Source organism: Rhodamnia argentea, chromosome 4 (genome assembly GCF_020921035.1).
Source record: "Rhodamnia argentea isolate NSW1041297 chromosome 4, ASM2092103v1, whole genome shotgun sequence".
Taxonomy (NCBI): Eukaryota; Viridiplantae; Streptophyta; class Magnoliopsida; order Myrtales; family Myrtaceae; genus Rhodamnia; species Rhodamnia argentea.
The window spans coordinates 12,457,380-12,481,877 of NC_063153.1; the positions used below are offsets into that span (position 1 = coordinate 12,457,380).

General features: G+C 40.3%; 2 protein-coding genes across 5 annotated transcripts in view; both read left to right on the top strand.

The window, feature by feature from the left end:
* Nucleotides 1–14,957, top strand: part of LOC115746725 (endoribonuclease Dicer homolog 3-like) — a 50,180-nt gene extending 35,223 nt beyond the window's left edge. The window contains exons 1-25 of one of the 2 annotated variants that reach the window (XM_030682611.2): nucleotides 3,052–3,503; nucleotides 3,672–3,852; nucleotides 4,028–4,141; nucleotides 4,626–4,760; nucleotides 4,846–4,915; nucleotides 6,286–6,350; nucleotides 6,441–6,572; nucleotides 6,683–6,835; nucleotides 7,484–7,613; nucleotides 7,886–7,991; nucleotides 8,073–8,265; nucleotides 8,354–8,514; nucleotides 8,632–8,850; nucleotides 8,974–9,257; nucleotides 9,747–10,018; nucleotides 10,122–10,651; nucleotides 10,757–10,851; nucleotides 11,006–11,229; nucleotides 11,326–11,535; nucleotides 11,803–12,279; nucleotides 12,425–12,697; nucleotides 13,411–13,737; nucleotides 13,859–14,108; nucleotides 14,253–14,364; nucleotides 14,471–14,957. In XM_030682611.2, the coding sequence (XP_030538471.1) occupies nucleotides 3,361–3,503; nucleotides 3,672–3,852; nucleotides 4,028–4,141; nucleotides 4,626–4,760; nucleotides 4,846–4,915; nucleotides 6,286–6,350; nucleotides 6,441–6,572; nucleotides 6,683–6,835; nucleotides 7,484–7,613; nucleotides 7,886–7,991; nucleotides 8,073–8,265; nucleotides 8,354–8,514; nucleotides 8,632–8,850; nucleotides 8,974–9,257; nucleotides 9,747–10,018; nucleotides 10,122–10,651; nucleotides 10,757–10,851; nucleotides 11,006–11,229; nucleotides 11,326–11,535; nucleotides 11,803–12,279; nucleotides 12,425–12,697; nucleotides 13,411–13,737; nucleotides 13,859–14,108; nucleotides 14,253–14,364; nucleotides 14,471–14,678 (5,064 nt within the window). In that variant the 5' untranslated portion in view covers nucleotides 3,052–3,360 and the 3' untranslated portion in view covers nucleotides 14,679–14,957. Of the gene's footprint in view, nucleotides 1–3,051; nucleotides 3,504–3,671; nucleotides 3,853–4,027; nucleotides 4,142–4,625; nucleotides 4,761–4,845; nucleotides 4,916–6,285; nucleotides 6,351–6,440; nucleotides 6,573–6,682; nucleotides 6,836–7,483; nucleotides 7,614–7,885; nucleotides 7,992–8,072; nucleotides 8,266–8,353; nucleotides 8,515–8,631; nucleotides 8,851–8,973; nucleotides 9,258–9,746; nucleotides 10,019–10,121; nucleotides 10,652–10,756; nucleotides 10,852–11,005; nucleotides 11,230–11,325; nucleotides 11,536–11,802; nucleotides 12,280–12,424; nucleotides 12,698–13,410; nucleotides 13,738–13,858; nucleotides 14,109–14,252; nucleotides 14,365–14,470 lie in introns of those variants that run through there. The other variant, XM_030682612.2, reaches the window with a different exon arrangement.
* Nucleotides 14,958–15,867: 910 nt separating this feature from the next.
* LOC115746765 (DNA cross-link repair 1A protein) lies at nucleotides 15,868–22,838 on the top strand. Of its 3 annotated transcripts, XM_030682677.2 has the most exons (11): nucleotides 15,868–16,981; nucleotides 17,994–18,191; nucleotides 18,582–19,001; nucleotides 19,096–19,159; nucleotides 20,249–20,466; nucleotides 20,578–20,691; nucleotides 20,893–20,998; nucleotides 21,185–21,396; nucleotides 21,697–21,800; nucleotides 22,232–22,403; nucleotides 22,444–22,838. In XM_030682677.2, the coding sequence occupies exons 1-10, from the start codon at nucleotides 16,013–16,015 to the stop codon at nucleotides 22,374–22,376; spliced, it is 2,550 nt and encodes an 849-aa protein (XP_030538537.1). In that variant the 5' UTR covers nucleotides 15,868–16,012; the 3' UTR covers nucleotides 22,377–22,403; nucleotides 22,444–22,838. The 3 variants fall into 3 exon arrangements, 2 of the variants coding, with proteins under 2 accessions (XP_030538537.1, XP_030538536.1); XR_004016075.2 differs by lacking the exon at nucleotides 22,444–22,838 and having other exon boundaries at nucleotides 21,697–21,857; nucleotides 22,232–22,363; XM_030682676.2 differs by having other exon boundaries at nucleotides 22,232–22,838.
* The last annotated feature ends 1,660 nt before the right edge of the window (nucleotides 22,839–24,498 follow it).

The following is a 24,498-nucleotide window of genomic DNA, read 5'->3' on the forward strand; positions in this document are numbered from 1 at the left end:
TTAACGTCGCGTACAAATTTAAAATAGGTCTATTCCGTATTTATTGTTTTTTTTTTCTGGGCCAACCGTATTTATTGTTTAACGTTGCGTACAAATTCAAAACACTTCTACAATTCTATTCCGCATTGTAAAACGGTTTCCCCTTGCTTTTGGCCTTTTTGGCGAGAGACGGTTTCCCTACTTCGCAGCCCACGATATGGTGGTGAGCAAAACGAACTTGATCTTTCCACGTATGGGTCACAGCACATGGACGGGCGTGATCTAGTGTCGGACAAAACAGGCTTCGAAGCACGTGATTGTGACCGTACCAAGCGGAGAAGGCGCTGGATTTCAAGGAGACAATGCCAGCTGTCGTGAAAATTCCACCCTCTGTCGTTTTTTTTCTCGGTGGGCCCACCTCAAAGGTAGTTCGTACTCTTTTGATAACCTGATGCAATTTGTTTCTTGCAATCTTTTTTTTTTTTTTGTATCGAATATATTTAATCCTTCAATTTAGGGAAAAATTCAAAAAAGGGCATGAAGTCTTCTTATTTTCTCAAATAAGGGCTTCAAATGATCTCTGTTTCAAATAAGGGCCTGAAGTATTTTCATTTTCTCAAATAAGGGCCTGAAGTGAATATTGTTTCAAATAAGTACTCAAAGTGACCATAAAATTTCAAAAAAGGGCCTGATTTTAAGGGCATTTTCGTCTTTTTATTTATTTGATTTATTTTCTTTTTATATTTTTTTAATCTGTTTTACCCCTTTTTTTTCCTTCACTCTCTCTCTCTCTTTTCCTCTCTCTCTCTCTCTCTCTCTCTTTCCTGATGCGACCAGGCCCTCCCTTTTCCCTGATGCTTCTTTCTTCTCCTTCGTCTTCATCTTCTCCTTCTCCTTCTTTCCTGATGCGACCAGGCCCTCCCCTACTTTTTCTTTTCTTTCTTCTCCTTCGTCTTCATCTTCTCCTTCTCCTTCCTTCTGTTGCTCACAGCCACCCCTCCATCTGTAGATGCCAGCCAACCGTCCACCTCAACCCACCTACAGCCGCGCCGCTCGACCGTCGGTCTAAGCCTCTCGCCGCCGCTGCCACCGTTTCGAGCCCCTGAACCCGCGGCCGAGAGACCCACGAACCCACGAGCTCGGTGAGGTCCGACCCCTATCTCCTTCTCTGTTCACCGCCACCCACTCAACCACCGACTCCACCTCGCGCCACCAGCTATCTGTTCAATCGCCGGCCCGCCTTCCCCTCGCCACCAGATCCGAGCCCGAGAAGCTCAGATCTGCACCCGACCCAGTGCCTTGAGCCGTCGCGCCACCAGAGGACCCCGCGGTCGAGTCTTAGACCGTCGTCGGTCTAAGACTATATTATTAGGGCGGGCCTTCACCGTCGTCGCCGACCCCCCATAAGCGATGCACCGGCGGCCACACAGGCGGGAGGGGCAGCCCTCCCACCTGTGCGGCTTTTTTTAAAAAAAAAAAATAAATAAAAAAGGAAAAAAAAGGAGGAAAATGAACAAAAAAAATTAAAATGTGAAATGACGAAAGTGCCCTTTGGGCCAGACCCTTTCTTGAAATACTGTGGCCACTTCAGGCCCTTAATTGAAACACACCATGTCACTTTGGACCCTTATTTGCAACAGAGTTTACTTGGGGCCCTAATTTGAAAAAACAAGAGGACTTCAGGCCCTTTTTTGAATTTTTCCCTTCAATTTATTATGATCCGATTAGCATTTATGGGTTAATCTAGCTAAATTCTAAAATCCACAATTTTATTGCTGCAATTGCAAAATCCACATAATAACAAAACATAAAAACTGGCTTAAATATATGAGGGGAAGGGGGTAGTATCGCCCTTCGCCAGCAAGGGCCGGCCGGCCGCCCTTACTAGGTCTAGGCTAGGAAGGTGGCTTTGGTCATTGGAATATTATTGGCTACCCTCGTCCGTTGATAGCAAGCGACGTGTTTTGCTATCGAGAAAAGACACGTCCGTTGCTTAAATTTGAGAAGTGGCGATTAGGCCATCGCTTATGGCACCAAGCTCCGATGCCGTAGCAAAAAAGAAGCTGCAATTCTTAAACGCTATGTGAATATGATTCAAAACAACACTAATTTTTCAAGAGAAATCCAAACTTTTGACGCCGCATTGCACATTAGATCCGTACGTTTTATTCACTTTTTATGAAAAATATTGGTGTTCGTGTAGAAATAATTTATTAGCAACACAAACATACCATACGATACAAATTGCTAGCTCCCTCACACTCTCTCCTTTTTTTTTTCCTCGTGTGTGTTTTGCTGATGTGGTTGCATGAATACAAAGTGCATTAATGAATGTGGGTCTCATGACTTAGGACTTCAGATGCTAACCTGGCTAAGAAGGTTTGACGGGCTAAACTTAGGTCTATCCGAAGAGTACAAAGTTCAAATTGATTAAAATTCAAGAACCAAATTGAAAATTGACTAACGGTGCACACAAACCATTCACGGCATTGCCTGTATAATTGATTCCAGCACGACAACGATCGGGCTCCACAGGCCTAAAAGCACTTTTGACACTTTTGACGAGGAAATGAAACAACATGTCTCGAGGGATAGAGGGCACCACAAGTCCCCAAGCCTTTTCAAATTATTCGATCAGATCCCTATGCTTTTCTCGTAATATTGGGTCCATAAAGTCTCCACCTTTTAGTCGGAATCGCATCTTTTCCCTAAATGCGAACGGAAATGGTAATGTCCACCGATATATAATCAATAAGCGCACAAGTTAATTACAAGTAATCCCCCTTTTTACCCACTATATGAAAATATAAAAAGGCGAGGCTTTGATGGTGCATTGCTGCCCATCCACCGGCGAGGGTCGTCGAGCACTTGCATGGTCGTTTGGCAATAGGCCGAGGTCGATGTGATCTCGCCCCATTTTTTACCGTCGCTCGCCGGGATCTGTGAGACTATATTTCTGTCCGTAATTTGAAGAGTCGATTGTATGCGGGGAAAAAAAAAAACTCAAAATTTGGTCGAAAATTTTGGAAAAGCGGGATAGCCTTCATCCCCTGCGGAGAACATAGAAATTAGTCTTCGGACGCTACAGTCAAAAGTATCCGGATCGTTCGTACTTCGTCCTTGATTTTCTGGTTTCCGTCTTTCTTTTCCCCTCGTTATTCTCAACCGAAAAAACATCTCCTTAATCCACCTCAATCGCACCACCACCTCATCACCACTCCGGCAGTACTGTCTCACTCACGCCCACTGTGTTGCTTCTCTCGCCCCCAGAGACTGATCACGCCGGGAACAGAACGGAAAAAGGCCGAGTCTTTTTGGGTCACGCGATTCGTTTGAGCACTCGCATTGTCCTTTTTTCTTGTCCCCCTTTGCTAGTTCGACATGGCATCGCCTCAGCGGAACAACCTCAAGCGACGTTTTGGCGACATGAGCTCGTCGAGAACAGAGACGGGTCGTCCTGAGGGGGGGACTGACGGCTCTGTTCAAGGCCCTCCCAAAATTCCCAAGACTTTCGACCCCAGAAGGTGAATTTCGCATTACCCTCGATCTCTGTCTTTCTGAATTTGCTTAAATGGCGAATTTTGGTTCGATAGTGATCATAGTGTGTTAATGGGTATGCGATCATAGTGTGTAGTGTATTCATTTGAGTGACCTGTTTGGGTTGTGCGCGCGTGTGTGGATTGGACATGCAGTTATCAACTGGAGATTTACGAGGTTGCTATGAGGAGAAACACTATTGCGGTGCTGGGAACTGGTTCTGGAAAGACACTGATAGCTGTGATGCTTATTAAGGAAGTAGCCCAATCTATGAAGTCGAGTGGGGAGAAAAAGTTGTTGATTTTCTTGGCTCCGACAATCCATCTCGTTAATCAGGCATGTAACGTGTGATCTTGATCCGCACATTCAATGTGGATGAATTTGAATTTTCATTGACGAAAAAGTCCGACTTACGTGCAAAACTGGAAAGACAGTCGTGCTTCCTTTGAATATTGTTGCCATCTTCTAATGAGTGATCCTATTACTCTGTTTGGTATCGCTTGTCTTATAGCAATGTGAGTTTATAAGGAGTCACACTGGTCTGCTAGTGGGGGAATATTACGGAGCCAAAGGCATTGACGAATGGAAGGTGAAAGCATGGGAGAAGGAAATCAGCGAGCACGATGTGAGTTTGCCTCTAGCCGCAAGCATATGAATATCTTACGTCGTGCAATTGTTCAATTTTTTTGCTTTTGCAGCGCTTGTTGATCCCTTTCTGATGTTATTATGAATTACGTCTGCTAGTGAGTTTCCTTGTTTTTGTGGATCCCTTTAGCAGGTTGTATAGTCAGCTAATATCAAAATGTCTCCTTTTTCTCAATTCTGCTTGTACAATTAGTATACATTGTTCTTTACCTTTTTCTTTTTGCGCTTGGGCTTGTATTCAAAACTGGATATTTGGCATAATGCAAATGTTACTGCTACTGTTTTTCTTTGGATTCTGGGAATCTTACTTTCATTGGTTTTATAGTACTAACCAGCGTTTTGGGAGAGCTGATATATTTCTGCATATTCAATGTTATCTGTGCATTCTTGGTGGTTTGAATATGTTAATTCACATTTTCGTTTCATTTGAATTAGTTGTGATGTGTACTGTTTTGATCAAACAGGTGCTGGTTATGACCCCACAGATTTTATTGGATGCCTTGAGAAGAGCATTCCTCAATTTGGACACGGTGAGCCTGATGATAATTGATGAATGCCATCATACCACAAAAAACCATCCTTATACAAAAATAATGAAGGTTAGTGCCCATCCTCATGCCATCATCTCATGCATGATTCTCCCTCCGTAATTATTACTCATGAGGGATACTTGTTTTATTGAAGGAATTTTATCACAAAAGCAGTAAGAAGCCAAAGATTTTTGGAATGACAGCTTCGCCTGTATCTTGTAGAGGTAAGAAATGTCCAAGTCATCCTTTTGTGTCCTTGCTAGATATAAAGGCTTCGGTGATCCATCTTTCTTCGGTACTCTGATTTTGTCCATTACTTGTTGTGAACCTACAGAATAGTGTATTCTGCCTTTGTGCTCTTGTTTTGGAATGTCCATGTGCGACATGGCTCTAAAAGGGGAAAAAGAAATCCTGTCCAGACAATTCTTTTATTGAATCTTGCCACCATGTACCCTTAATTATTCAGGAATTACGTAAATAAGTTGTCCCAACCTTCATCAAGAAATATAAAGGTGAAGCATATAGACGGAGTTAAAGTTTTTCAAGGAATATAGGATTCACTCGTGTTAAAAGTCAAGCTTACTCCTGTCTCCATGGTTGCGCAATATTGAACAAGAAGAAACTGTTTTCTGAGCCTCCTGCCTCCGTTCTTTAGTAATATTTAGTGCTGTCAGCAGTTCCAGATCTTAACTATAATCCGCCTTTTTTGATGAAAGCTAAACAAGTTTTCTTTTGGAACAATGGAACTGAAGACTGGTGTGACTGTGATGAAGTTGTCCAGTCCTAGGCGACTGAATGGCACAGTTCTTGTAGCAGCAAGGAGAGATAAAAACCATGATTGAGAAGCCTAATTTGATATTTCTCTCTTTCATGATCGATCACAAATTCACATTACGGGTGTGAGAATGCAATGAATTCTATCTGTGTTCTATTTCTTCTTCCTACCATTGATAACTTACCAAAAAAAGGGCTGTCTAGTTAAATTACTGATCCTGAGATTCCATCACAAAGTGGAAATGATCTGATTTCTCTGAGATTTAATTACTGGAAATTAATGGGATGCCATCAAAGTTCAGTATAACTCATTTTGCTTAAGCACCTATTCTTATGATTTGTTGCGAAGGAAAAAAAGGCCTATTTTGTCTTTGAAACTTCAATCTTTTCCTGGAAAAAACCTAACAATTTAGTTTGCATGAACTGTTCAATTCTGGTTTACAAGTATATAAACAGTGGATGTCGTTGTTCTGTTTGACATAATGAGAAACCAAATTAACGAGCTTTAAAGAATTGAGAAGGGTCTTGTCATGTCTGATAGAGATATGCTCATAAGCTGCCTATACTCCAAGTTTGATCCTAAGTTCAGCCAAACATCTTTGAGAAAGGAATACATAGTATTTACCCTAGTATGACAGTCTAACAAAAGTAATTCGTATGAAGGTACTTGTAAAAGACATCTAATTATATGTATAAAACTTGATATTGCTTCACATTGAGTAGGCTTACACACCACCACAAATTCCTTTTCCGTATGTTTATGCTTCTATGTGATGTTTAATTCGACTTGCCACTAATTAGAGAAATATCATTATTTTAGGGGTTTCCTCCACTGTGCATTGTGACGGACAGATATCAGAGCTTGAGAGCATTTTGGATTCCCAGGTAGCAAAAGACTTCCTGTTTTCCTGTTTTATTGATTACGTTACCATGAACTCGGAGCATACTCACATTGAAATATATTTACATGGACAGATATACACTGTCGAGGACAGGACGGAGATAGAAGTACATGTTCCATCTGCCAAACATGTATGTTGGTTCTTTGACCAACCACAATTTTCAAATGCATCTTTGAAGGAAAAGATGGAAGCTTCATGGTCCAAGGTATTCTAATTTAATGCTTCGTTGACCTCATGATTCTTGAATATTCCATGTCAAGCTTTTAAATATGTTGGCTGAAACTATTTTAAAGAGGTTTCATTATGCATTGGCAGTTTGATGCTTCCTTGTTGAAGTTGCATGGTTCCCTTGAAAGTCGTTTCAAAGACATGGATGAAAAGTTTAAGTCGCTGCAGAAGCGGTTGTCCAACGACCACTCAAAGATTATGTATTGCCTTGATGATCTCGGTCTCATTTGTGCTTTTGAGGTATGCGATAGTCATATTTTATGCTTGAGCCATAAGTTTGGCAGACAAATTACTCTCTCCTTTTTTCACATAACTTATATAGCCTAAAGCAGCTATAATCGTTAGGGTAGGACTTTTGGATGGTGCTGAATGTCAAGATAACTTGATTTGACTGAACTACGATAAGAAAGAGATTGTACTTGTTCCTTCTCATTATCTGATAGTTAGGTTCAGATACCAAAGAACTTCGTGAATTTCCTCATGGCAGAAACTTTGGAAACAGTGAATTCTGTTTTAGTCCTAGACATTGATTTTCTGTTATGATGGGAACAGCCCCACCAATCAGACCTACTATATGGCTGGCCAACCAGGAGTCAGACTCATAAGTTAAGCACAGGCTGTCTGGATAGATTAGTCTGAGTGTGTCGCTGAATTCAATGTGCAGGTATGGCCAAGAAGGAATATTGCTAGACTTAGGCTCAGAAATCCTTTAGTGTTGCTGTCAGTGAACACAAGGTGCTTCTAGCAATCTTTAATAGTCTAGTCCTTCATAAAAGGTTAGACAGCCATTCCTGTGGGAGGTTTACATGTACAATTGGTTGTTACATTGCTGGATTGATTACGCGTTCTGTTTTTTCACGATTTCTCACATTTTCTTTTAATTGGCAGGCTGTTAAGGTCTGCTTAGAGAATGCTCCAAACACCAAAGAGGAATGTGGTATCTATAGAGAGAGTTCCTTGCAATGTAGATATTATCTCGAGGAAGTGTCACAGTTAATTGGGGACTCCTTGTCACTTGGTATGATATTATCCTTTTGGCTCCGTCTCATTTACATCGATTGCAGCACTTTCTTGAGAGATGGAGTTTAGTGCTGGTCTGTATCATCTATCCAAATTGTATCTTGGAATGTTGAACTTGAAATAACTATGCAAAGTAAAGCTCTAGGAACTTGCTGATGATAAATAAGAAAGATGATGACCTTTTCCTGCTTTTAGTGTTATCATTGTGCAGTAAGCAGCATTGCTGTGCTTCATGTATGAGAAATTCCATAGATCTGATTTGTGTTGCAGGTGATGAGTTTACTCTGGAAGCTGGGGAAAACTGTCAAACAGCATTGGAGATGGGCTACATAACTTCGAAGCTATACGAACTCCTTCAGATTTTTCTGTCATTTGGGTGATAAGAGCTACTTCATCTGTCAATGTTGCTCGTTTCATATTGAAATCTGAGGTCATCATTTGTTCATTTGGTTTGCAGAGGTGCAGGGCTAGTACTTTGCCTCATCTTTGTTGACAGAGTTATCACAGGAAAAGTTATAGCTAGATTTGTGAAGAGAGTCTCTGTCCTGACTCATTTCACAGTGTCGTACATAAGTGGAACCAATTCATCAGTCGATGCCCCGGCACCAAAAGTGCAGAAGGAAACCCTGGAATCATTTCGCTCTGGCAAGGTATCTTTAATTTAAAGTGAGACAAGTCATGGGAAGTTAGGTACCTAAGACTCCTAATGTTTAAGTCAACCAAAATAAATCTATATAGGTGAATCTACTATTTGCAACTGACGTGGTTGAGGAAGGGATTGATGTGCCGAACTGTTCGTATGTAATACGCTTTGACCTTCCAAAGACGGTCCGGAGTTATGTCCAGTCTCGCGGACGGGCACGGCAGGATAACTCCCAGTTTATTATCATGCTTGAGAGGTAAAGTCTCGTCCTTGGTAATTCTTCATAAAATTTAAGTACTCTGGATGAATAAGTAACATTCTGGTGGCAATTTTTACCTACCTTGACATGTGTTTCCCTTCATCATTATTTCAGGGGAAACATAAAGCAAAGGGATCAACTATATGACCTCATTAGGAGTGAACGATCCATGATTGACACAGCCATAAACAGAGATCCTTTTGAGTGCAACTTGAATGCATGCACATTAGAGGAAACGGGTGCATATTTTGTTGATATAACAGGCGCTTCAGTCACTGCGGAGTCGAGCATTAGTCTCATTTCTCGATATTGTGAGAAACTCCCTCATGACAAGTACGAAAATCGATAATTTCATCTGGTCATACATACTTATATGAGTTGCGAACGTTCTTTTCTTGTACACAATGTTATAGGTAAGTTAAATGATATACATGACGAGGCTCTGGTGTAATGTAGGTACTTCACCCCAAAGCCAGACTTTCAATTTTCATTTTCAGGTGGATCTTGTGAGTGTGCTTTGACGTTGCCTCCTAATGCAGCCTTTCAGACATTAGTAGGTCCCTTGAGCAGGAATTGTCATTTAGCCAAGCAACGAGTATGCTTGGAAGCTTGTAAGAAGCTGCATCAACTGGGTGCTTTAGATGATAATCTTCTTCCCTGCATCGAGGAGACCTCAGAAAAGGCTGCTACTTCTAAAGGCAAAGAATCATCTGCAGGTGCAAGTGCAGTTGCAGGTGTAGGTACTGTTCTCTGTACCAGCTCCTTTTTCCAGCATCGTGCAAGTCTATGGGATCTCTAATGTGCAGTTTGAAGTGTTATGATCACAGATCACCTGTTTTTTCCCCTCCTCTTGAAACGATAAGATGTTCATATGATCTAATATTGCTACTCGATGCTGTTTAGAATATGTCGAAATAGATAGAGTCGTGCATTTTCCTTTTAGATGTTCTCATCACAATAAACAATTGTCCAAATTATGTGGCTGGTGATGAAATTGTTTTTCTCACTCCTGCAAAATGAAATGCTGGCACTGTTATCCATTCACAACTAGTTGCTGTTAGCTATGGGTTGCTCACGGTGGTTGAAAATGGATGTAACTGGCTGATCATGTTTCAAGTCTTAATAGTGTCGTGGTTTTAAGAAATAATATTTGACTTCTTTCAATCTATAAATCTTGCTCCTAGTTTGGTTTTCCCTTCTGAAAATATGTATACCTTTTGTTTCCCAAGGTACAACAAAAAGAAAGGAATTACATGGAACAACAAGCATCCGTGCATTATCAGGAACGTGGGGAGAAAAAACTGATGGGGCAATTTTTGAGGCCTATAAATTTGATTTCTCCAGTAGTATTGCTGGCGAATTTTACTGTCCATTTATTTTTCTGATTGAGTGTAAGCTTGATGATGATGTGGCCAATACGGAAGTGGATCTTTACTTGCTTAAAAAGACAGTTAAGGCTTCGGTATCTTCATGTGGACAGGTGCAATTGGATAGTGAACAGGTAAAACCAGAGCTTCCGTATTTACTACACTAAAGCTTTTATGCAATGATTCTGCATTTAGATATCTTTATTGTAGCTTACGTGTTTCATTTTGATGTACTAGATGATGAAAGCAAAGCTCTTTCAAGAATTCTTTTTTAATGGTTTATTTGGGAGATTATTTGTTGGCTCCAAATCATCTGGAAAGCAGAGGGAATTTCTTCTCAACAAGGAAGCAAGCTTATTCTGGAACCCAGATTACATGTATTTACTTCTCCCCCTGGAGACATCGATAACGTCAAGTGGTGATTCTTGGAAAATCAATTGGACAGCGATAACTTCCTGCTTCGATGCAGTTGAGTTTATGAAGAAAGAATATTCTTTTAGTACTGAAGATGGTAAAAGTAAGACAGTAAGCTCATTTCCTACTGGGACTCTCCCTGCCGAGATGGACGAGGACAAGAAAATACGCTTTGCCAATGGTTCCTTCAGCGCTTGCCAACTTAAACAAGTAGTGGTCGTGGCTATTCACACCGGAAGGATGTACTCAATTTTTGATGTTGCCTCTGATATGTCCGCAGACAGTCCTTTTGAGGGAAATGTGGATAGTAGCTCCTCAAAATCTAGTTCTTATGCTAAGTACTTTAACAAAAAGTAGGTAATTGTTGATTCTATATAATGCTTTTAATTTCCAGCATTACTTCAAAGCTCACCGATAATTTTTCAGGCATCTATTTTATTTTTTATATTATTTATCAGGTATGGCATAGTGTTAAAATACCCAGGACAGCCTTTGTTGCGGTTAAAGCAAAGTCATAATCCATACAATCTTCTAGTGAATTTTGTGGAAAAAGGTACGAATTGTATGGTTTCAGGTTTATTTGTGGTTAAATCAGTGAGCATGATCTGTTGCTTCTCTGTCTGTTCTATTATCTTTTCACTTATGTGGTTAACATTTGTCTTGGATTGCTTTCTACCCTATCTTTAGTTTCTTTCTTTCTTCGCCAGGTCGCAAGAGCAAGGCATCACAACCTGGCTGTCTTGAGAAGCCATTGAATCATGTTTATATGCCACCCGAGCTTTTACTTACTGTTGATGTTCCAGTATATGCAATGAAAACATTCTACTTGCTGCCATCTTTGTTGCATCGTTTAGAATCCTTGATGTTAGCCAGCCAACTTAGGGGAGAGATCAACTGTCAAATTAGCAATTTTCACGTACCAAGCTCTCTGGTTTGTCTGATCCTCACATAAAACTGACAGTTTATATTCCTATGTCTTGATGGTGATGGAAACATTCTAAATTACAATACTGTGATCTATGATTAGATCCTAGAGGCTCTTACAACCCTGAGATGCTGTGAGAGTTTTTCAATGGAACGCTTGGAATTGCTGGGTGACTCTGTCTTGAAGTATGCTGTCAGTAACCATCTCTTTCTTAAATATCCCAATAAGCATGAAGGGCAACTATCTGCTCAGCGATCATGGGCTGTTTGTAATGCAACCTTGCATAAACAGGGGACGGATCGTCAATTGCAGGTATTTAATCTTGCAGGCCCTAGGAGTGAATCCCCTGCGTATCTTATTGTTTGGGAATTCCTTTAGACGTTTCCTTGTCATTGATGTGTGCATTTAACATGATTTTGCTGTTTGTGTTCTCATTTGTTTGAATAGCAAGGTGTATCTTGTCCTGTGTAGAGAGCACTAATGTTTACGACATCAAGCTCAGTAGCATGTATATTCCTCGAACAGTCATCTATATGTGACAAAGTCTGACCTTCTAATACATTTTGATTTATGCTAAAGGGATACATCCGAGATAGTGCCTTTGATCCACGTCGTTGGGTGGCTCCGGGACAGCGCACTCTATTCCCTTATCCTTGTACTTGTGGTGTGGACGCATCAGAAGTTCCTTTGGACAGTAAATTTTCTACTGAAGACCCAAAGATAGTGGTTGGAAAGTGCTGCGACCGGGGCCACCGATGGATGGGCTCAAAAACCATATCGGATTGTCTGGAGGCCCTCATAGGTGCATACCATGTCTCTGGTGGATTAGTTGCTGCTCTTCATTTGATGAAGTGGCTTGAAATCGATGCTGAAGTTGACCCTTCATCTGTTGTCGAAGCCATTAATGGCGCATCTCTACATTCGCTCATCTTGTCAGCTGATGACCTTGCAACTTTGGAGACGAAAATTGGGTACACATTTTCTGTTAAAGGGCTGTTGCAAGAAGCTGTAACACATGCATCTTGCCAAGAACAAGGGCTGGCGTACTGTTATCAGGTAACGAGCAAAGTCTCTTGCTTAATTGTTACTGGATTAAATTTGAGAGAATAACTGGTGGCAAATGTAAGATGTGTTATTTAATAATGACGTGAAAATAATTTTTTCAACTATTTCTTACCATTAAAGACTCAATTCCATGCAGAGGCTTGAATTTCTTGGCGACTCTGTGCTGGACATTCTTATTACGTGGTACCTCTATCAGAGTCATGCTGATGTTGACCCTGGTGAGTTGACCGACTTGCGTTCAGCTTCTGTTAATAATGAAAATTTCGCTCAAGTTGCTGTGAGGCACAACTTCGAAAAGCATCTTCAGCACTGCTCGTCCTTTCTTCAAAGCCAAATCACGGAGTATGTACAATCATTTAACAGACCTGAAATTGAGACAAGAGACCTGCAACATATGAAAGGCCCTAAGGTAAGATGCTATATTGGTCTATTTTTCATGGGTGGGCAAACGAGGCATTTGCTACAAACAACTTAGTGGATAGTTCTGTTTATTATTTGTCTTGGGTTATTGCAGAACTGAAGAACCAGAATACATTGATCCACTAGCACCTGCCTAATAACCCATTATTTATCCTGGTTTTTCTTGCTCATGGAGAGATATAGAGTCTACTTCATAGACCATATATTCATAAAATCAGTATGGTTTCTTTTGCGTGCACCAAGAGAAGGCAGAGATTTCTTTAGCAACTCTTTGATTGATCCGGAGAGAAAGGAATAGGAGAGCCTATGATGGAATAGGGAGCCGTGGAAGTAGAGGAACCTTTCTCGTTTATTAGTTTCATTGTTTGTTGTAATTGCAATGTGTAGTGTAGTAAAATGTAAATGACATCATTGAGAAGGCAAATACATTATCTAGTAGATGAAATTTGTACTGGGGCAAGGCCGGCACCTTCTTGCATGGTGTCTTATTTGCAATGGTAATCTTCTTGCTGATCACAAGATGGTCATTGAATTTAGGACTTCTAAATTCTTGCAGCTTCATGGTCTGTAGAAATGCCTTTTCTAGATGGCACACGCCCAGTGTGGCTTCGAATGTCCTTGTACATATCAATACGTATACCAATGTGAAATACATACTTGTCTTGTATCATGCTCATGTACAGTCTTTCTATCATTCTGCAGGCTCTTGGAGACATAGTGGAAAGTATTGCAGGCGCTATTCTCATAGATACGAAGCTTAATCTTGAGGAAGTGTGGAGAATATTTGAACCACTTTTATCCCCAATAGTCACACCTGAGAAGCTTGAATTGCCTCCTTGGCGTGAGCTGAACGAGCTGTGTGACCATTTGGGATACTTCCTCAAAGAGAATTGCGTCATGAAGGAAGAAACAGTGCATGCAGAGATTCGTTTACAACTTGACGATGTGCTGTTGGTCGGCCAGGGTCATGAGCGATGCAAAAAAAATGCCAAAGGGAAAGCGGCTGTTCATTTGTTAAAGCAGCTTGAGGTTTGTTGTTGTTGCACTCGAATGTACATGTACAAGTACAATGTCATGTCGCTGAATGCATGCACTTAGCATGTGTTAGTTACATTTAAATTGACATTACTTGTTGTGTTCGATGTGGCAGAAAAGGGGAATATCATTCAACCAGTCCATCGCAAAAAAGAAGAAACGCGGTTCTGAGGATGATGCCGATTCTTCTCCATTAGAAGCGAGCGCTGCCAAAGACGGTCATGGAATTAATGAAGGTTTTTTGGGCCCAGAACCTTGTAAGAAACAAAGGACTACTGGAAGTCAATTGTCCACAGAGGCAGCTGAAAAAATTGTGTCGGCGGATTGCAGTTCAAAGGAATCCAATTTTGATTCTTCTGAACCAGGTCTGTAACATTTGTAACAATGCACCGAGCTTAGAGTTATACCATCTTTGCAATTTTTTGAGTCCCAGAATAAGCATAGAACTTGGACAATGTCATTGGTTTGGAATTGCTAATGTTGAGCTGTATGTGTCCTTACTATTGCAGTTGTCCTAACCATCGACATGAAAAAAGGCGGGCCTCGCATGTCTTTCTTTGAGCTATGCAGGAAACTCCAGTGGCCGATGCCGAAGTTCGAAACAACCGAAGAAAAATCAAAGTCCGCAATACCATTACCTCTTTTGGGCACCATTCTAAGCTTTCTCGTCTCAACAATTTCCTGCTCCGTGCTTGGTCTGGCCTAAATCCATGCGAATCTCTTGCAGGACCCCGATTGAATTCGGCGAAGGCGCCGAGAAGAGAATTGGCTTCAATAGTTTCACATCGAAAATCATCCTGCATATACCCGGACATGGCAACATGGCATCCACTGGAGATCCTAAAGCTGATAAGAAGAGCTCGTTCGACTCCGCCGTGCTGGCCATTCTTCACGAGCTCGAAAAGCAAGGGAGGATCATCATTGCTAAAGACTAACTGCCACCTGCACAAAGCTGTTCGCTTTTCTAACATTAGGAACAGTAGAGATCACTGAAGGTGCTTGTTAATCAATCCCTTCAACTTTTCTTCTTTTTTAAGAGGGTTTAGGAAAAAGCTCAAAACAGAGCAATTTTAGCAGAAGAGTTTGCAATTCCCTCTGACTGATTAGATCATGTTGACGACAAATTTTGAGAGTAGGAGCTCTTTCAAGAGTTATGTAACAACAGTGATGGCCTTGATCAATGCAAAAAATCCCTTTTAGTCAAAAAAATTGTACTCGGCGCGATTTTTTCTTTCGAAGTATTTTATATTCGGTGTAAATTTATCGTGTTCGGCTTTAATATTGTTTCTAGACATTCTTCTATTTAATTCGTTAATTTATTAAATTGTAGGGATTTTGAGAGTTTCGAATTTTTATTTCTTTGTTATCATGATGCATTGAGCAAACTAATTCTTCAGTTATTTTTAAAAATTATCGTAACTTTACGACCAAAATATTTTTTTTCTATTCATTCATTTGTCGAAGATATATTTTTTGAGGATTTATTTTCGCACACGAGAAGAATGTTGACTTTTTTTTTTAGATAAAAAAAAAAAAAGATAGGGGGAGAAAATGATTATCTTTTTTCTTTTTTAAAGGATTACTTAGGGTGCGCATGGTAACACTTTTGAAAATGAATTTCTATTTTAGAAATATTTCTGGAGTAGAAATCCATTCAGTTATGCAATTGAAGTAGAAATCGGTTTGGTTATGTAACATTATATTTATACTTTTGAAGTTATTTTTGAGCCAATTCAAGAATTTAAAAAGATTTACTTTTCTTTTAAAAATAGAAATCTTTCAACATCAAAATCTCTCATACTTTAGCCTCTTTTTATTTTCATCGCCTCTCTATTAATCACATCTCCGCCGTTGTCGCCCACCGCCGCCCACCGTTGCCAACCTTCGCCATTGCCCCCATTGTCGCCTATCGTTACCAAATGAATTTATATTCTAGAAGCATAAATTTTGTTTTATTATCAAACGATTTTTTCTATTCAGAAATCAACTTCTGAAACCGAAATAGAAAAATCTATTTTTGCTTAGATGTGGAAGTAAAAATTAATTTTTGATCATAAGTTAATTTCTGAAGTAAAATTTTTGGCGACCGGGACCCGAACCTGCCCAAACCCGCCCGAGTGCCAGCTTTACTTAACTTTCTCTGTCGCCATTGAAAAAGTCGGATTTGTCCCTGAAAAGCTGCAAAATTCTCCAAATTGCAAAACTCCGACCAAAATTTTTCCCTCCACTTTCCTCTGAGAAAGCACAAATTCGAAAAAACCTATCCACAATGCCTTCCTCAAACTCCGCCGACCACCACCGCCGCGGCCGACCCTCCGCGACAGCCGCGACCGCGGTCCTAACCCAGCCTCTGCCGTCCATGTCTAGCACCCACGACGACGAGGATGACGATTTCCAAACTCGCCCCAAGCTCAGCTGCTCCCAGAAACCCCTTCAGCTCTCCGACATTTCCTCCTATCTCACTCGCCCAACCAAGAAGCTGAAGCAGTCTTCCCCGGCCCTTGGCAAGGAAAATGCCGTTCCCGCCTTGGCGGTCAGTCAGAGCAACCCCGAGTCACGTAAATCGCTCAATCGGAGGGCTGTCAGCTTATTTGACATGAGCAAGGGCCGCGTTGCGGATGATATCGAGCTGGCCGATGCTGATTGCAGCTTGGATTTGATAGAGTCGAGCATCGATTGCGAGCGTGCGCCTGTGGATCGGCATGTGGAGGGGGGTTGTGGTAGAGCTAGTGAGAGAAGTGAGAAGCTGGAGGTGAACAAGGGCTATTTGTGCCACTCGATTGAGTCTAGGTTAATTAAAGCGAAAGTAGATTTTGGATTCAGGGATGGTTGTAATTATGGAGGTTTTGGTGGGATGGAGAAGAATGAGACAACTGGGTCGGTGGTTAATGGGGGTTCTGTGAGCAATTTGATCGAGTCTAGGTTGATTGCAGAGAAAGAGGGTTGTGGGCTGAGTGACGTTGGTTATAATGGGGTTTCCGGTGTGCATGATGACGAGTGTGATAAGCAATTTGAGGTGGGTTCAGACCTTGATCTGTTGATTAAGCTGTGTGATGAGGAGGGACCAGTGCATTACTCCGATGACAAAGATGGAGAGGAAGCAGCAGATGGTTGGGATTGTGATAGCGGGTTGGTTTGTTGTCCTTTATGTGGCGTAGACATTTCAGATCTTTGTGACGAGTCAAGGCAGATACATACCAATGATTGTCTTGACGAGGGAGAGGCCCGACTTGATGAGGCAAGTCTACTAAATCTGCTCAAGTATATATTGCCATTTGTTCTTCTTCTGTATGAATTGTCAGGTGCAGTATCTGTGTGGTATGAACTTTTAGCATCGGTTCACCAGCACTAGTTGCAAAATTGTAGGCTTTGTTTGTTTCGAAGAAAATGAATGATTTTTCTAGTGATGATCGCTTGTGTCGCGTAACGAACAAAAAGAATTTTTGTCGTGCACTAAAATATTTAAATATAAATTGTTGTCGATACTATAAATATGTTGCATTGACTAATTAGTTCAAGCAATACAATCGATCACTTTTAGGAAATCTTTTTGATAAATCATCCATTTTCTGCAAAACAAATGGAGCCATAAAGTTGTTCATGCCAGATCGATGAGAAAGAATCCTGAGTTGATAATGAGAAAAATTCCCTCCAGCATCTTATGTTCCTTTTCATGAAGAATACCGACAAAATTACACATTTGACCCATGGAACGCATTATGCTCGATAAAAATTGACTAAGTTCTTGGCCAGTCACTTTATCCATACGAACAATCCACCCTTGACAATGTATGAGTGAGATGATACTGGGACACTATGTTGGCATCTCCAGCCACGGCAGATGAGAAATGGTCGGCAAACCCATATCAAGCCATTTAATTGTTCACGTTTGTGTTCATATTCTCTGTTTTGGCACATCACCTCTTTGGTCGCTAACTTCCTCTGTGGCTCGTGTAAATGCTCTTATGCATAAGGCATACAAGTTGACATATGGAAAGATGAGCTCTCCCTATACTTCCATCTTCTTTTTTCCACAAATAAATAAAGCATGCAGATAATGCAGATTTATCAACTGAAATGCAAACTATCTCTAGTGGTTCAAGCAATCATTTTCATTTTGACGTACTGGTTTATTATAGTTATTGCCGTTTCCTTTATGATAAAAGAAACATGGATCTATTTTAGCATTTTCCCCGTCTATGTATGGGATTGAAAACCAGGAACTACCTAAGCCTGAGATATTCCTGCAGGTTGTATTTCCTGATGCCAATGGGGCACCTTCACCTTGTCCACAGGAAGCTGTCGGTTTGCCTGTTAGTTCTCCCCAGCTAGCTGTTGATATCTCTCCAGTGCTTGGATGGTTACGTAGCCTCGGTTTAGAGAGGTACGGAGAAGCTTTTGTTAGGGAAGAGGTTGATTGGGATAGCTTGCAGTGCCTGACAGAAGAGGTACGCTTTTGGCAGTGATCTTTCAGGATTGTAACCGATAGCTTGTTATGAAACTTAGATGATTGTCTCCTTGGTGAGTCTTGATGGATGAGATAAACAACCTGCTATTCTTCATACTGTGCTCCTACAAAATTGAGGGTTGCAAGGATTATATGAGTCAAGAAATGATAGGTGGAAGTAAGACATCTCCTGCCATCGTAATATCAATGAACAATTTTTTTTTCCAAGTTTGAGAGGATGTTTTGCATTAGCAGGTGATTTTAGTTTGGTTGTATCTTCAAGGGGCTTCTAACTCTTTATCCTCATTATCTAGTGTTGTGGCGATTGTATTCCTGTCAATCTTCAGTTCCTCCTTACTTTGATGTGATTAACACTGTCTTGATTCCACAGGATCTTTTGAAAATGGGTGTTTCTGCTCTTGGTCCAAGGAAGAAAATTGTGCATGCTCTAAATGAACTTAGAAAAGGAGCCCAAGGAGAAAATGCGGAGCATGTGGATATAAATGGAAAATGTGGAAACAAAACGACAACAACAGAACCTGGTGCTTCTAAAGCGATGGTCTCTGGTGATAGTAAAGTAGCTGCAAGCAAGCTGATTACAGATTATTTTCTTGGCTCCTCTACAAATCAGAAAAAGACCTGCAGCATTTCTACTCGACAAAGAAGAGTAACAGAACAGGCGAGTTCCGGTCGTGGATGTGCCAAAGGGAATAATCGTGTTAAAAATGTGAAACCAAGGGATCCTGTTAAAAATGCAAAACCACGGGAGGTTCCCCTGTGGTGCCGTATACCTGGAACGCCCTTCCGAGTGGTAAGTGACTTTTAATTGTTTGAATTCCGTGATATTATCTCATTTCTATTGTGACATGATGGTTAAGCACTGTTTTTCCACCTTGACATCGCAGGATGCCTTCCGATATCTTACAAGAGAATGTGCCCATTGGTTTCTCACTCACTTTCATACAGACCGTAAGCTTTGTGTTTTTTCTGTTTCTTAATATTTTTTCAAGCTTGAAACACGTTGCAATAAATATTTCTCCTAGGTCAAAATGCATTTTCGGCTTCATTGTGTTGATGCAAATCAGGGAGTGTGGTTACGAAATCTAGTTTTCCTAATTGTTTCTGATAGATTATAACCAGTCCTTGGCTTTTATTTGTTTTTTCAAACTAAAAAACTTATCTTATTGATTTTCTTTACACTAGTTGCTGACATGGACACTCCAATGTACATTTCTATGGCAGTGGTTGAAGGCACTGTTCTGAAGCATAATTTCGTCACAATCTATTTTCCAACTTCTTCCTACAGTAAAGATAATCTAACAGTGGCTGCCTGTGACGGAAAAATATTCTGCAAACTGCTACGTTGTTCTGTGATGGGTTGGGTTACTCTATGAATGGACAAGATGTGGTACTGATACAGTGTAATAACATAATGATGCGAATCCTCTGACATCCAATTTGAAATTTTTAATTAGTATGTGAGCACTTGCTTTCTTGTATGTGGGCTTACGTGAGGGATTTCTCTACATTAGATTTCTGTTCTTTCTATTCCCCAGACCAAAGAACGAGAGATTTCTCAGGTGACGATACATAGACCTGGTAGACTTATCTACTTAGTACCTAATAAGCTATGATGTCACTTATGATCGACCTGAATATATGGGCTCAGTCTCATTGCAAAAGTTTATGATGTTACAGAAAGACACCAGCATACATTCTTGTTGTGCCATTATGACGAGCATGTACGCACACCTAGTGAAGATGTACTAGAAGTGCCAGAGTAAAGATTGTAGCACAGGTGAAAATTTGGTGGCTGTGCCTGAAATGTAACATTGAGGGTCTTTGAGACAGCTTCAGATCCTTTTCTCTTGCTCCTTGATCATACAAATCTTGACTAATTCCAGAGCACTAGATAAGAATTCTCGACCATGCATGGTTGTGCTCTATTGATCTGCATTGCATTTACAGTAAAAGAAATTATTAGATTATTCATAGTTTAGGTCCATTTAATATGTATGCTTACCTCGTTGTCTCAACACTGTCGTGCATGTCATGCAGATTATCAAGGTCTTACAAGGTCCTTCTGTCGTGGGAAAATCTACTGCTCTGCAGTAACTGCAAAGCTTGTAAATTTGAAGATTGGTATCCCCTGGGAAAGACTGGAAGTTCTACCAATTAACCAGAAGGTTGTAATTGAAAGTGTTGGAGTGACATGCTTAGAGGCTAATCACTGTCCAGGTGCCATAGTAATCCTCTTTGAGCCACCTACTGGTGAGGTGCGGCGCAAATTGACTGTTTTTATATATTTTAGCATAATTTTGACCTACTCACCACTCTAGGTTATGAATGATGAGTTGGATTCTGAAATCTGTGCTTCATGCATCCAGGCTGTTCTCCATACAGGAGATTTTCGCTTTAGTGAAGAGATGGCTGGACTGTCTATTCTGCAAACAACTCGTATCCATACTCTTATCCTTGACACCACTTATTGTAACCCCCAGGTGAGCAAGTGCTCCGGTGACTTTACCTGTCAGGCTGATTGCTTTGATATGTATGTGTCTGACGACTTCAATAATCTTCACCTTTTTTTTTTTTGTATGATGAGAAAATCTGCTCGTCATCACAACTTGAGGATTTTGTTTGTTTTATTGTTCATGACACCCAAATACTGACTAAAGTGCTCATCCCACTACTGTACACAGTATGACTTTCCAAAGCAAGAGGCAGTGACCCAATTTGTCATTGAGGCCATTCAAGCTGAATCCTTTAACCCAAAGACTCTTTTTCTCATTGGCAGCTACACAATTGGTAAGTCCTTTCTGCCACCATACCCCTAGGTTCTCTACCTCTCCCACCCTAGGTGCAATGGCTGTACCATGTACCTCTACTTGCTTAAAAGAAATGAAATTAACATCATCTTTTGCGAGTGCGTTTCCACTGCCTTCTTGCTCTGATTACTCGAACTAGCTGATTCCATTTTGTCATCATAACTAGGGAAGGAGAGGCTATTCTTGGAGGTTGCTCGTGTGCTACATAAAAAGATTTATGTCAGTGCTGCAAAGCTGCGTATTATACAGTGTTTTGGGTACTCTGCGGAGGACATGCAATGGTTTACATTAAATGAAAAGGAAAGCCACATCCATGTTGTGCCTATGTGGACTCTGGCTAACTTCAAAAGGCTGAAGCAGATTTCTAATGAGTATCTGGTGAGGGTTGAAGGATTATCTCATGTTTCTGCTAACACTACTCAGTGAAGTTGACTTTCTATATAATTATCCCATCTACCTCTGGTAGCAGTCTGAGTGAATAGCGAATACTTATGTCAGAAGATTACTTTTGTTCACAGATTATGAAATAATTCCAACTGAAAGTTGGCCATGGGTCTCTAATATATAATAGTTTCCATATCGCACTTGTAGCCTTGGTTCGTTGAGTTTGTACTTCTTTCTTCTCAGTGCATTTGGAATTTTCAATTCACCAATGCACATTTCTTTTCTCAATGTCAGGGAAGGTATAGTCTTATTGTTGCCTTTTCTCCTACTGGCTGGACTTTTGGTAAAGGCAAGAAGAAATGTACAGGCAGAAGGTGGCAGCAGGGAACCATCATAAGGTGATGTTAACATTCTGAAATTAAGCCCTCAAAGGCCTAGTCTATTTGTTGAAAAAGGTCATGGTTGTCTCTTTACACGAACTTTGGCTATTGTTTGGCTTCATGTCTCACCATTGATAGGTCCAGCTTTACTTCTCCAGAAGTTATTGGTTTGAAAGTATTCCTGAACTGCAAAAACCAACACATCCAGTTTCTTTTTTCTCCCTGGAAAACTCAGAAAAATATTGTGCAAATGCTATTTGTTTGATACAGAAAATTCTGTTGTGGAGTTAGTCATTGAGCCCATTTCACTAGTTCGTCTCTGGGTCCTCTCTCTGGTTAACAATCTTAGTTGTCTGCGCTCCATCTTTATAGTAGTTGTGTAGTTAAAGGGTTTTCTGCTAAAAGTTGCAACGATTTATTGATATCTTTTCTAGCGGTTTCTCTTTCAGGTATGAAGTGCCATATAGTGAGCACTGCAGCTTTTCAGAACTGAAAGATTTTGTAAAGTTCACGTCGCCTGACAGGATAATACCAAGTGTCAACAACGACGGGCCCGAATCTGCCAATTCGATGATTTCCCTCCTAACCTCATGACGTCTTGAGAGATGATTCTTTATGTGTAATGCTGAAAAAATCCATATTGGATACGCTCAGAAAATCCTCCCTCCTGTCGACATGGATGAACGCGACAAGGGATGAGATAATGGACTTGGTTGATGACTACCATCATAAAACAGAATAATGTGGAGATGTCTGGCGCCAACAGCAACAATAGTGTACACCATGCACCATTAAGCATTTCCTCCAGAATGCCGTGCTGATGTAAGTCGTTTTAGCTCCTTATGAATAGGCCATTGCCCTCAAGGAAAGTTGTTACACAATGAAAGCATCAGCTACCAAAATTCATCTCTATCTGTTTGCTGATTTATTTGACAGATGGTGGTCGTTTTGTGTACAAAGAGTACTGATGCTGCAATGTTGTTTAGTAGTTGCGGGAATTCTTGTGGCTATGTTTTCGTTACTCCAAAATCCCTAGTGACAAGTCCGATTGATGGAGACATACATCAAGATGGATTTACATGCATCAACTGAGAATTCAGTGGCGTGTGATGCAGCAACAGTTAGAGCACTGGGAAGACAACGAAGTCCTGTATGCGACTGTAGAATCAGCTGGTCGGTTCGATTCAACCCCGGTGTGGTCTTGCCGGGGCCTATTTTTGGATTTCTAGGGTAGCCCTGGCTTCAGAACTAGGAAAGTAGAATACACAAAAATAGGGTTTGATACCCTGCTCTTGGTATCGAGACTCGAAAGGTATAAAATTTAAGCCGAACCAGTTAGGCCGGTTTTCACCTATTTGTAGTTCTACTTCGGAGAGCTTCTCACCCGTTTCGGATTATTATTATCTAATCTGATTCAAAACTCTAAGGTTGCATTTGGTCGTTGGGATTTCTTGTCGGGATATGATTGGATAGGATATGATAAGAAATTTAGGGATTTGGCTATATCCTATCCACTATTTGGTGAATCATGGATTTAAAGTCGGATATTCTCATATCCTATCCTATCCTATCCTATCTTATCCCGCATTTGGTAGAAACCGTATATCAATATAAAGGACATACATGTCCCTATGTGATGCTCATGAAATATTTCGATCTTATTACTATAAAAATAACGTTCTCATACACAAAAAAACTTGAAAATATACATATTTTATTAGATTTTCAAATCTCTTTGCAAAAAAAATAAAAATAAAATGAAAATAGAAATAAATGAGACAAGAAAGTTATCATCATTCTAAAAGTTAGCTTTTATATGACGGATAAGAAAAATCCTATCCGACCTTATCCTACCCTCTCCACTCGGATTTTTTTATTTGGGTTATATCCCCTCTATATCGGATATTATACTATCCGAAACACTTACCAAACACAGAATATGATAAAACATATCCTATCTTGAGTTTTATATGGACGATCAAACACGACCTAATAATATATATAAGAAGAAATATACTAGAAGTGCCAAAAGTTGTGCATGGTGCTCGTCTTAGTACCAAAATTTTTTGCCGGATCACTTAATTGGCATTTTTTTTTAAAACGATTATTTAAGTGCCAATTTTCAATCTGCTTGGCTGAAATCTGATGTGGCTAGCTAGTTAGCAATAGAAAATATTAAAAAATATATAAAATACAAATTTAATTAGACTAAAAAAATAGAAAATGTTAAAAATAAGCTAAAAATCAAAGAGAGAGGGAGGAGGGTTGCACGGGCGGTGAGAGCGGGCCGCCGACCGCAAGCGAGGGCCATCACTAGGGGCTTGTCGACCCCCGTCGCTTGTGCAACCCCCTCTCTTTTAAATTTTTTAGCTTATTTTTCAAATTTAATTTAATTTTAATTTTTAGCTTATTTTTTATTTTAGAAATCCATGTGGAAGTCCATGTGCACTGAATTTTTTTTTTTAAAATTGTCATTTCGGATTAAAAATTTTATCATAAATATCACGTAATCGGTTTGGCTGGAGTTTCTCACCGAAGGTACTTAAGTGATCATTTTTTCTTCGATTTGACACTAAAGTGATCCAAAGAAAAGTTTTGACACTAAAGTGAGCGTCACATACAAACTTTGACACTTCTTGTACTTCCCTCTTATAGGGAAGAAATACAGCAGAAGTGTCAAAAGTTGTAATTCTCCCAATATATATGTAGATAGAAG